This window comes from Staurois parvus, unplaced genomic scaffold (assembly GCF_062004578.1).
Source record: "Staurois parvus isolate SC_StPar_1 unplaced genomic scaffold, SC_StPar_1.0 ptg000154l, whole genome shotgun sequence".
NCBI classification, from domain to species: Eukaryota; Metazoa; Chordata; class Amphibia; order Anura; family Ranidae; genus Staurois; species Staurois parvus.
The window spans coordinates 16851744-16864248 of record NW_028317950.1 but is presented as its reverse complement, the minus strand read 5'-3'; the positions used below and the strand labels follow the sequence as shown (position 1 = coordinate 16864248).

Genomic DNA, 12505 nt, shown 5'->3' with positions numbered 1-12505 from the left:
TTCACTCATTGCCTGAAATTGTTCTTTAAATGAATGTGACCACAGAGCTCAACTGTTCATTACCTGACCAATAAAGACCTACAGTTGTGACCAAAATTATTCAACCCCCACTGAAATTGAGTGTTTTGGCCAGTTTGACATTGCTTTTGATCATTCAGTCATCTTGCTTACATTTACATTAAAGAGGCACTTGTAGGTCAGACAAATATAACATAACAGTTATAATGAAATAACCACAAATGTCTTTTCTGTGCTCACAGCATTATCAGTTTTATTCAACCCCCAAGTGACATTCAATCTTAGTACTTAGTACAGCATCCTTTTACAGTTATAACAGCTTTTAAACGTGAAGCATAGCTTGACACAAGTGTCTTGCAGCGATCTACGGGTATCTTCGCCCATTCTTCATGGGCAAAGGCCTCCAGTTCAGTCACATTCTTAGGCTTGCGCACTGCAACTGCTTTCTTTAAGTCCCACCAGAGGTTCTCAATCGGATTTAAGTCTGGTGACTGCGATGGCCACTCCAAAATGTTCCAGCCTTTCCTCTGCAACCATGCTCTAGTGGACTTGGAGGTATGCTTGGGATCATTGTCCTGTTGAAAGGTCCAACGTCTCCCAAGCCTCAGGTGTGTGACGGACTGCATCACGTTTCCATCCAATATCTCCTGGTACTGAAGAGAATTCATGGTACCTTGCACACGCTGAAGCTTCCCTGTACCTGCAGAAGCAAAACAGCCCCAAAGCATGATTGACCCTCCACCATGCTTCACAGTAGGCAAGGTGTTCTTTTCATCATAGGCCTTGTTCTTCCTCCTCCAAACATAGCGTTGATCCATGGGCCCAAACAGTTCTAATTTTGTTTCATCAGTCCACAGAACACTATCCCACAACTTTTGTGGTTTGTCCACATGGCTTTTGGCATACTGCAGTCGACTCTTCTTATTCTTTGGAGACAGCAAGGGGGTACGCCTGGGAGTTCTGGCACGGAGGCCTTCATTACGCAGTGTGCGTCTTATTGTCTGGGCTGAAACTTCTGTACCCACATCTGACAAATCTTTTCTCAGTTCCTCAGCAGTCACACGGGGACTTCTCTCCACTCTACGCTTCAGGTAGCGCACAGCAGTCGAAGTCAGCATCTTCTTTCTGCCACGACCAGGTAGCGTTTCAACAGTGCCCTTTGCCTTGAATTTGCGAATGATGCTTCCTAAGGTGTCTCTTGGTATGTTTAACATCTTTGCAATCTTCTTATAGCCATTGCCCTTCCTGTGAAGAGAAATCACCTCTTCTCTTGTCTTCCTGGACCATTCTCTTGCCTTCACCATGTTTGTAACCACACCAGTAAATGTCTAGAAGGAGCTGAGTATCACAGTCATTTTAAAGCTGCCTAATTGGTGCTTATTATGCTTGATTGCTGCTCGGTGACATCCACAGGTGTTTTCAATACCTGATGGAAAGCACCTGTATGAACCTCTGTTCTTCAGAGTGGTAGTCTTTAAGGGGTTGAATAATTGTGGCAATGAAGAAACCACATAAGAACCATTTACTACTGTATTACATAAACAATTGATGTCATTTTAGTTGCATTTGGGTAGTTACAACGTCCTTGTAGGATTTGATTCTGAATACAATTCCAAATGTACACTATAGTCCCTAAACCCCTTTACAGCATTGGGGGTTGAATAATTTTGGTCACAACTGTACATTGTAATTTTTGGAATGAATGAATAAAGACTTTTGTTCTTCCCTTTCTCTGCAGTCACATTTTCATTTCTGATCCTACTATACCCCAGAGCACTCATGTGTGGGATTGTTTTTTATGTCATTCTGCAATTGTCCTGTTTGTTGTTGCAACCCTCTACTCACCTGCGTTCCCTATTTATTCTACTATATGCCTCTGCATTCTGTCTATCCATATTCCTAAGTAACGTGCTTAGCCGGCTGTTATGTAATTCTAGGCAGTGAATTTGCCTTGCTCTTCATGTGCCCTATTCTGTTTATTGCTCCATTAACAGGTCTTCCTCAATAGTTTTGCTGACCATTCCCCTCTATGCTACACTCTATGCTACAGTGGCAAAGGAAAAGACATCTAATGGACTCCTAAGAAGGGTTGGATCCCTGAAATATCTCATTGGCATTCCCCTTAAGCACCCGAAAGAGGACCAAAATGGTAACCACTAAAATCCCCTCCAAGTACTGCCATAGTAGTGTATTAGTCAGTGCTTTTATCCTGGTTCCCTGTCATTCATGGTGATGTGGTATACATCAAGCTTTCCGAGACACATCATTAAACTCTATTAGGTCCCTCACACTGATGTATGTACAGAAAGTGAATTACTTTTTAATTATTCACTTTATAAAAGATTTATGGGCACTATGTACCATGCCTAATCTATCCCTGTTTGTACCTGGTAAAGATGCCACCATAGCTCACATGACCCCAAGACATAGCTGTTCCATGACAGGTATAGGAGAAACAGGGATAATCCATTGGAAGGTCTCGAGAACGAAATCACTATTGCTGGTTAACTAACATTAAAAATTTACTATGTGTGTAATTAGACTCAAAAATAGAAATTCTTTAATTGAGGCCACTAAACTGAAAACTACCGTAGTGAAAAGCAACAGACGACAAGCAATGTTAATACACAATTTGTTTACTTTGGATATTTCTGAACATGTTCGAGTTTTCAGGATAAAGCGTTCTCTCTGTGTTTTTAATATAACATTGAAACAAAAATAATCTTCTACAAAAAGAAAATGGATATACAATATATCGATAAATCTGTTTCTTTATCATACTCTGCCCTGCGATAATTTCTTTTTTAAATATACTCTTGATTTTCTATTTGAACTGCTCCACTTGAATAGAGCAGTCCTATTGAACCCGTAACCCTAAAAGAGGTGCCCGTAACTCTCCAACCCCAACCCCAACCACCCTAAACCCTTCTCTTCTGCACAAAGAGTAATTGCGTGTCACAGTGAACATGAATAGATCTTACACTAAAATGTAAAAGTAAAAACATAAAACTGTATTATGTATCTTTTTTTTTCAAAAATAACATTTCTTCAGGGGTCTGTAAGTGGGATTGTACAATAAGAAATTGACTCCACCCATCACCACCCCCCCCAACCCCGAAAAACACTATGTGGGTTAGTTTAGGCAGACATTCTCATCACACAAAGAAACAGCAAACAGTCAAAGCCAAATAGTTAGGATTCAGATACTTCCTCCCGCAAAGGTAACAAATGCCTGTGCGGTCATCTTTTATAACCATCTTTATACTTGTATATTTACTGTTTTGGCACAGGGTCCATTTTCTGCATCGTAATAAGAAAGGGCCTCTCTAGAATTGACCTTCCCTCTTTGCGAGATCCATCACCCTTCTAAGTGTCCACCCTAATTTATAAGAGGGGGAGGGGCTTCAGGTGACATCCATTTTGTTTAATGTATCACTTAGCGCGTGGCCAAGTGCAGGTAGGTATTGCAACTAACGGTGTCCCTTGAAGGTTATATGGGCCACACTACAAATCTTCAAAAGATATGTCACTTCTTCCACCTGAGGACTGCAGCAGTAATAATCTCCACATTGTACGAATGCCATGGGCTTTTTCTTCAGAAGTCCCAGGTCACAAGGCGATAAGGCACTGCAGAAGCTGAGTTACCATCATTACTTCCCCTAAACCTTTTTTTTTTTTTTTTTTGGTTCTTCTTAACTGGGGAGTAACATGACAAATAGACATCTCCTGCAGTGTGTTCAGCCAATCATATTCATGGACTTTAAATGCCTTCCAAGCTCAGTAAGAATGTACAGACGAGGAGTAAAACTGAGATGACCATGGTGCTGGAGGCAGAGTCACAGTTCCTGTGAGTGGAATCACATTTGGCATCCTGACATAGGGCTCCTTTAAAACCACTGGGGCAGATGCATCGCTGGCCTTGGTGACAGGTGCCGCCGTTCTGGCAGATGAGCAGTTCATCATCGCAAACATTGGCTGAAATAAGGGAAAGAAATAAAACAAATATCAAAATGACTGTACATAAAAAAAAAAAAAAAATTTTAAATCCATAAATACCACCCTACTGCATAGTTGGTGGGATTGGCCCCAAATAAAGAGGTACTTAAAGCTATCCTAAATGACGCAGTCCGTGAATTCCAAAGCCTTAGGAAGCCTGAATGATGAGTTTTCATTCTACAAACTTTGATTGATCTCTACTTACCATTTGTAATAAAGAAAGCATGCCTACTCTTGTTCTAGATCAGGTATCACTAAATGGTGGATTGTGGTCTGGATTCCGACCAAGTCACTGTCCCATCCGGACCCCCTCGGTCCCACCAATTAGAAGCCAATTCTTTTCCCCTGCCGCCACTGCTGTCACTATTACAGCAGAGCGGAGAGTGGGAGGCAGAACAGTTCTGCACATTGAGCGGGAGGTGCAGCAGCACCAATTGGGAGGGTGGGAGCTGCCAGAATTACCTCATCATATTAACAAGCTGGTTATTAGTTGCTAGGATGCATGGCAGTTAATATGAAAAGTTAACTCCGGCAGCTCCTGCTTCCACCTTTCATCCAGTGCTGCTGTGCCTCCCACTCTGTATGCCAGAGTAAGGTAGGAAGGGGCAGAGCTGTGATGTCAAGGAGGCCAGAGCTGCAGGGGGTTGTGATATGAAGTGAGGGGCAGAGCTGTGGGGGCCTGTGATATGAAGTGAGGGGCAGAGCTGTGGGGGGCTGTGATGTGAAATGAGGGCCAGAACTGTGGGGAACTGTGATATAAAGTAGAAGTAAGAGCTGTGGGGGGCTGTGATGTGAAGGGGGGGCAAAGGACACCACTATGGGGGGGGGGTTGCTGTTAAGGGGGAATAGAGGACACCACTGTGAAGGGTGGTACAGAATACTGCTGTGAAGGGGAAACTGTGATGTGAAGAGGGGGAATTGTGATATGCAGGGGGATTGAGGACACTGATGTAAGAATGGAATTGGGAAATAAAGAAGGTGTGCTTTGATGTTATGAACTTCAGTCTTCATACAAACATGACATTTGGACCTCTGCTGGACAAAAAAAATTACCGATCAGATCTTTGTGAATTTTAATTTAGTACCCCTGTTCTAGATGATCAGTCTGTGTGGGCGTGCCCCTCACTTTCCCATTTTCTACCCAATTCTGTCCCATGGGTCCCTTTGTAGCCTTTCATGGTGAATACTGATGTGTATCCATTTATGACAGGCTGGTACTTCTTTGTATAAGGGCCTCATACTGCTTATTGGATCTCAAACCATTGTTGTGCACTCTTTATCACCAGCATGGACGGCAGAACATGTGCATCCCAGCAGCTTTATCAATTTTATTGACCCTGTTTCTTTACAATAATGTAACTGGTTCTAAAACAACCACTTAAGTATTGTATTGCTGTATATCATGTTTTGTAAACTTTCAATAAAATCTTATCAGAAATATTTTATATTTGTTTATACCGAGCCTAAGTAGGTTCAGAGGGGAATTCTAGATTCTGGAGCCCGTTCTGTTCATATCTGAAAAATCAGAATTTTCTCTGAAGGGGAGTTTAGAATTCTTCTTTTCCAAACGTCTTTGCTTACCCGAGTCAGATATTTTCCTGGTAATCCAGCATTAATACAGTGCAACAGATGAACAAAGGGAAACCAATAAATGCCTGGGTGGACATTAGCTCAGCTGCAGCATGATGCGATTTTCAGTGCATTTTTGTTGTGTGACATCCCATGTTTTTGAGAACTTCTCCTGTTTGTGCAGGGTCTTCCAGTTGAGAAGAGCCAGATCCCAAACAATTGCCCTTAGGTGAGACAGTGCAAGCAGAGTTAATACTCTTAGCATCATCCAGCACAGAAACTAGGCTACCTCCATTATTGTATTGAGGACTGGCATTCTTTCCCTCAGGTGAAAACACAACAACACCTAGATGGTGTCCAATGGAGTCTGAACCAGGATCCCAGCCCAAAATTGGATCCCCTGATGTGGAGGGTGCTACCTGCTTGAGGAACCAGATAATAGCCCTAGGGATGGAAGATCTTCTTGATGTTGAGTGAAATTCTCCAGATGTGAAGAGCAGAAACTATCTCATATACTTAGCTTAAAGCTAAAGGATCAGGCTAGGGGCTACCTGGTCCATAGAGATAGGAAAGGGGGCAACCACCCTGAGGAAAGGTTCCCCCAACGTCCTACACTCCTGCAAGGAAGGAGAGGCGGTTAATTCTGTTTGATAACAGGGAAATTAAGGGTTCACGGAGCATGGACTTTTCTTTAAATAGCCTCACCTACTGTTTTTGCAGGTTTTAGGCCCTTTGGGAATGTGCTGATTAAAAGGGTCCATAGAGTTGACTCTCTTCACAGGAGGTAATCTGAGCATGATATGCCAGTGCTCCAAAAAGCAGCAGGTGTGCCTAGGCAATACAGAAGATCCATGTCCTTATCCAGATAAGGATGGTCAAAAGTGGTCCGGGTTGACCTAGTAACTCAGGGAGCTACTAGGGATGGACACTGGGATGGACACTGAAGGGTACCATGTACTGTGAGAGGCTTTCCATGTCCCAGGGACATGGGATCCTTCTGAGGAAGGAAATATAGTTCCGGATGGGGCACAACTTCAGAGTTAACACATGAACCAAGGATAGGAGGAATCCAGGGAGACTGGAGAAGGTGCCCTTAGCACAGGGAGAAAAGGTGCGACTGAAGGGACACTGGAGGCCTAAAGGGCCACTGTCTGCAACTGAATGTCAGAGAGGCAAACCAAGCACACACCAAGATATACAATCCACCCCTCACTTTTAGAAGTAGGTGCCTACCTTCATGCAGAAAGCTCTTAAGAGGGGCTCAATGGGAGTCAGGCTTTGAGGACACTTAGTTCAGAAGTATATGAAGGAGAAGCTGACCTCTGCCTGGACCTTTCCAGTGTCAAGAGATGATGTTCCTCAAGGCCAAGTGAGTCAGATGCTTCTTGGATGTGGCTTTAGCATCACAGCATCATAGCCAGAATGCTGTATGGACATCAGACTCATGCAGGACATAAACTTAGAAACTTGTAACAAGCCATTGAAACTGAAGCATAAGATCTTTTTTAGGGATCCGATGGAATCTGACACAGTTTGGTAGCTTAAAGTGTTACTAAACCCGCAACACTAAAATCAGTCTGTATATGCAGTAAAGCATGCTTGTTATACTCACTCTGGAACAGTTTGATCCTGTCTTCTCTGATCCTCCCCTTCATCCACAGTCCCCAATCCATCTGCTGATAGAAAAGAGCCTTGGGGGCAAGCTGCACATGCTCATTTTTTGTGTATTGATAGAGAGTTTTTTTTTCTTTGGGAGGGTGCATGTGATCAGCACTGTCCAGACAGAGGGTCAGGGGTCCTGCAGTCTCATAGGACAATCAGGGGAGAATGAAATCTCCTCCTACAAGCTTTAACCAGTGCTCAGCTGTACATTGGAAGAAGTCACAATACTGTTCTAACTGCTAATGAGAAAAGGTATTTATCAGTTTGTATTTACTAAAAATAAGTACATTTCCGTGTTCTGTCTACTGTGGGAGACCAGATATAGTGAATACAGGGTCATGGGTTTAGTAACTCTTTAAAGGATAAGTTCACCTTTTGGAGAAATAATAAATACACATTGTTTTGCAGGTAAAAAAAGAATTTATTATTTTTGTCCAAAGGAGCCTGTAAAGCATTGCACCAGTGATTAGTAGATCGCTGATGCCATGCAGGTCTCCTGCAGACCTGTCAGAATGTTTGGTTGCCATATGGAATGTACGAGCAAGCAGATATTCTGACAGGAAGCTTCAATGTACTACCATGGTGCTCCACAGCGCCATGGTAGTTCATTGAAAACTACAAGCCCACAGCCACTAAGGCTGCAGGAACTTGCAGTTCATTCATTCACGGATGTCTGTGAATGAATGACGCGGCTGTGTGGGTGGAGCCCTGCATACTCCCCATACTATCTGTCAGAAGCGTCTCCCCATACTATCTGTCAGAGGGAGGGAGGGGGGCGGCGGCTGCAGCAGCTATAGGAACATGTTACGTGTTCCACCATAAAAACGGGTGGAACATGTAACATGTTCCAAAGGTGAACTTATCCTTTAAGTTCACTGCCAACATAGGACACAGGGCAGAATCATCCAGTTCAAGATGGAATCTAGCTGCATGTCATTAGAATCCTTAAAGATAAGAACACCCTCCACCTGCGAGTAGTTTTCCTGTTAAGGTAGGTCACTAGTGGATCAAGAGTGAGTACAGACCACCATTTTAAAAAATCCCTCTCAAAGGGGAACAGTTCCAGAAAATTCACAGGTAGGGCCCAGGACAACATCCGTCCGAATAGAGAAATACTTTGAATAGCCAGTGTAATGGGAAAGTTGCTGCAGCTGTAGGAAGCTCTGAAAGACCCAAGGCTGGAGACAGCAAGCTTATCCAAATGCAGGGCGCACTACATCAAAAATGTCTAAAATGACACCCTGCAGTTTCAAGGTGACAAAAGGAGACTGTAGTGTCTCTTTAGAGATAAGCTATTGGAACTCAGAATATGAATCAGAGGGACCAGGTTCTCACCTAGTTTCAGGAAGATCAGAGGTAGATTTTGCAGGGGAGTGCACTTAGAGTCTCTGTGGTCAGTATCGGTGAGGAATTGGTTGACACAGTTCACAAGGTTCTGAGTGGATGTTGGAGGTCCCCATTGACAGAGAAGGGGACTTGAAGTATAACTAAAGGAAAAACATTTTTTAAAGTTTTGGATAGAGTGCAGAGGAATATTTTTTATTGCTGGCTGTGCCCCATTAGGAAGATTCCCCCTCTCTATTTGTCTTGTCCACCATTATAATCAAAAGTGTACCTAAAACACATATAGAGAAATCTTCCATTGGGGACCATGGTGACAACCATGGATTCCTCCACTTTAGAGAGATTTCCTATCTTGGCTATAGGACAGAAAGTGAAGGCAAATCTCTCCAATGGGACACATGTAACAAAAATAAACCTGACAAGGGTTATAAACTTCCCTTATGCTATCCAAAATTTATAAAATAAATTTGCCTTTAGTTCCACTTTGAGCTCATCTAGGCTAACTGAGGTAGACTTGGGTGAAGTAGACCCTAAAAGTATAAGGGCACAAGGTTCCAGTGTAGGACCTCTCCTCTTGGGATGTTGTGAAATTACCCCTTAAATAGTGAGGCAGGCTAACATTTTAATATCTGGGTCTGGTCGCTGTTGTATGCTGGGACAGAAAATGTGTTGGGCACCAGTCACTTAGGAAAAAAGATTTAGGGTGCAAGATACCAAAAACAGCACTCTGAAGTAGTAGTAGTAAACAGCCTTTTGTAACTATTGTCCCTGTAAGAGCAGGCAGGCAGATCTATGACACAGTAAAAGCAGATTCACAGTCTTTAAGCAGACTTTAGGCCAGATTTCTCTAAGCCTATAGATCCTAACATACACATTAGCCATCTCGGGGGAAATCCAAGTATCTACATCTACTCCTTTGTCTAATTTTTGTTTGCTTCCTCATAAAAAGAAAGTAGATTGACAACTTTGGTCACCCGTGAATCCATGCCATCAACCCTCGATACTTTTTTCTAGCAATTACATGGTCATTTATCAAACTCTCATGTACATTCTGACTATAGCAGTTAAACTAACAGGTCTGTTGTTACTTGGTGTAGACCTTATGTTCTATTGAAATAAATGTAATAGTCCTTTAAATAAAATGGCAAATCCTACATTTATCTCCAATTTATTATTCGTGTCTTGTTCATTTCTGGAATATATCTCAGTGTGCAGCTGATATAAACATAATTTAAACTCTTTTCATTAAGGTCAAAATAACACAAATCTTCCAGCACAGCAGAGCAAAGGGCAGGCTGCATCCTGGGCAGATTTAATGTGTCTGCGTTACTTAATCACTTGCGAGTAAAGGTCTTTCACGCAGAACTGTGTCTCCAGAGCACACTGGGAATTATAGACTAAGACTAGACAGACACACAGTGGCAACCTCTCTTAATATTATTTTCTATCATTTTCATTTGCTGTTTTTATATAGGCTTATTAAAAGTAGAGATTAAAAAACATTTTTTTGGACAAAGTGGGGAGCAATGGTCCTCATACGTTTTAAACAAAGGACCAGTTCACTGAACCCTACCTGCACTCACTAGTGGGGGGTGCTGTAACCAGCATTAGCATCTGTCTCTTTACTGTAAATACTTCAACATTACTGTCAGGAATGGACTTGCCAATAGTGGTGGGACTCACCTGCCTTGTGGGCTGCAGTACCAGGGCTGGCCAGCGGGTGCTCTCAACAACCAGAGGCTCACTTCGGCAATTAGCCATCACCTGGGGCTGATTGCAGGTGGTGTATTTAAGGGATGGCCAGACCTGCAGTCAGTGCCTTGTTGTACTGTTTGCTTGGCCCTGGTTTCCTGATCCTGTTTCTGCCTGTCCTGACGCTGCCTGTACTGACCTCGGCTAGTCCTGACCACTCTCCCGCCTGCTCCTGGTACTCCGTTTGCCCGTTTGCTATGACCCGGCCTGCCTGACTACTCTTGTATCGTATATTTGTTATCTGTTGGAGGTTTGGTTCAGTTTGTTTGCACTGTGTTATGTTTAGTTTTGCACTGCGTTTGTATTGTTAGTCTCAATAAATTATATTATTTACTATATCTGAAACCTGCGTTTCCCTGTGTCAGTCCACACACTTCTGGTCATACCCGCATCCCTGACATTTACACTCATCGATGCACAATGACTAGTTTCTCTTTCAATGAGCTTTATAGCACCATACTCCTCTCCCAACATGTTTCGTCCTCTTTCAGTTTTAGTCATAGTTTTCATATGCCTGGAAAGAGGGTGAAGGGTCCAAAGGAGTTGGGAGACATGGGACATGGGAGTGCTGGAAAGGTGAGTGTCAGGGTGGTTTCTTTACAAAGACATTGAATGGGCAAGGTGATAGTGTCTATTTAAAGCCTAACCCCTGCCAAAACCCCTGTTCTTGTGACACCTGTACAAGACATGAGTGTTGTCACAGGCACAGGCAACAATAAAAACATTGTCATAAGTTCTAACTTTTTCCTTTCTACTGAAAATATGTTTTGTCTTTGTCCCCATTGGAGAAATGCTCTAACACTTCTGATCTCACCAGCAGAAACACAGATATCAATAAAAACGTAGGAGAGACCCTATCCCCTTCCCCGATCTATCCAACACAAAATATTTTGGCTAGGTGGGGCTTTAAAAACCCCACTGGTTCAACGGCTGATGAGCTAGTGCTGAGTGCTTGCAACATGGTTTAAATGAGCATTTTGAGTCCTTACCAGCAAATACTATATATCTTAAGCTCTGGTGAAGGGGACAATGTGTGGTCCCCAAAACACATTAGCTGTAGCACCTGTGATATGTCTGGAACAAAACCTCTTCTTTGACTCTAACCTTTGGTGTGGCACTAAGATTTTCACACTCAAATATTAAGTCTACAGTTTGAGATGACTGTTCCAGTTCTTTGGTTTCTTGGTACCACACCTAGATGCCCCACTGGGATACCACAGTATTTTTTTGTCAAATGCAGTATTAGCACCATCACTAAAACAATGTGTTTTGTTGCAGTCTGTCTCTCCACTGCTTAGATTTTCTGTCACCCTCCTTCCCAACAGGAAGTAAAGGGAAATCTCCCCTAAAGGAACACAAAAAAAGCTGGACAGAGGTTATATGATTCCCCAGCTCTGTGCAAACCATAAAAAAAACGGGAGTTAGGCGTTAGGATTATTATCATTCCAAGGTGGTATTTTCACATGTACATCTAATAAAACTGAAATTTAAAGGGATTTTCCTTTAATACTCCTGTAATATGGTTGGCTACCATATACCGGTAATTGTTTTTTGAACCTACCCTTATAACAAAGTAGCACAATCTTATAACCAGACAATCCTTCTTGTACAGTACATGACTCCTCTGTGTTAGGCTCATGGCTTATGTTACTTACGATGGCAGCCTTGCCTCCAGTGGTAGCCGAGAAAACACTCATCACACTTGGTCCCGGTGGCTCCAGGCCGGCACACACAATCACCAGTTTCATTGCAGCGTTCATGCTCTGATCCATGCTGGTTACAGTTGCATTCTGCAATCACAGAAGAATTCCCTTAGCTGCAGCTTAGTCTCAATAAACAACATACTAATAATGACATATACATACAATTTGGGGGAGATTTACCAAAACTGCAGCAGCCTGAAATTGGAGCAGCAGTGCATAGTAACCAACGTGAGGATGTTGTATACATGAAACAAAATGCACAGGGAGGGACTTCAGTCACGTCATTTCCGCTTTGTTGGAATGCACGTTGGGGAGTCAGTGACACTCCTTGGTTACTACACAAGGAATTTCATAATTCTTTATTATGGTGTAAGTACATTTTTAACTAATTTTAAAGCAAATAAAATGGTTTCACACTATGGGAGGCTTCTCCTTTTCCTTTGAACATTGCTGCCATGAAT

The 12505-nt window shown here is 42.7% G+C and overlaps 1 protein-coding gene across 3 annotated transcripts in view; it reads right to left on the bottom strand.

Annotated features, from left to right (window-relative positions):
• Positions 1-2638: 2638 nt before the first annotated feature.
• Positions 2639-12505, bottom strand: part of NTNG2 (netrin G2) — a 175627-nt gene continuing 165760 nt past the window's right edge. For all 3 annotated transcript variants that reach the window (XM_089675115.1, XM_089675117.1, XM_089675116.1), the window contains 2 exons: positions 11997-12131; positions 2639-3993 (listed from right to left, as the gene is read on the bottom strand). In XM_089675115.1, the coding sequence (XP_089531241.1) occupies positions 3779-3993; positions 11997-12131 (350 nt within the window). In that variant the 3' untranslated portion in view covers positions 2639-3778. The remainder of the gene's footprint in view (positions 3994-11996; positions 12132-12505) is intronic.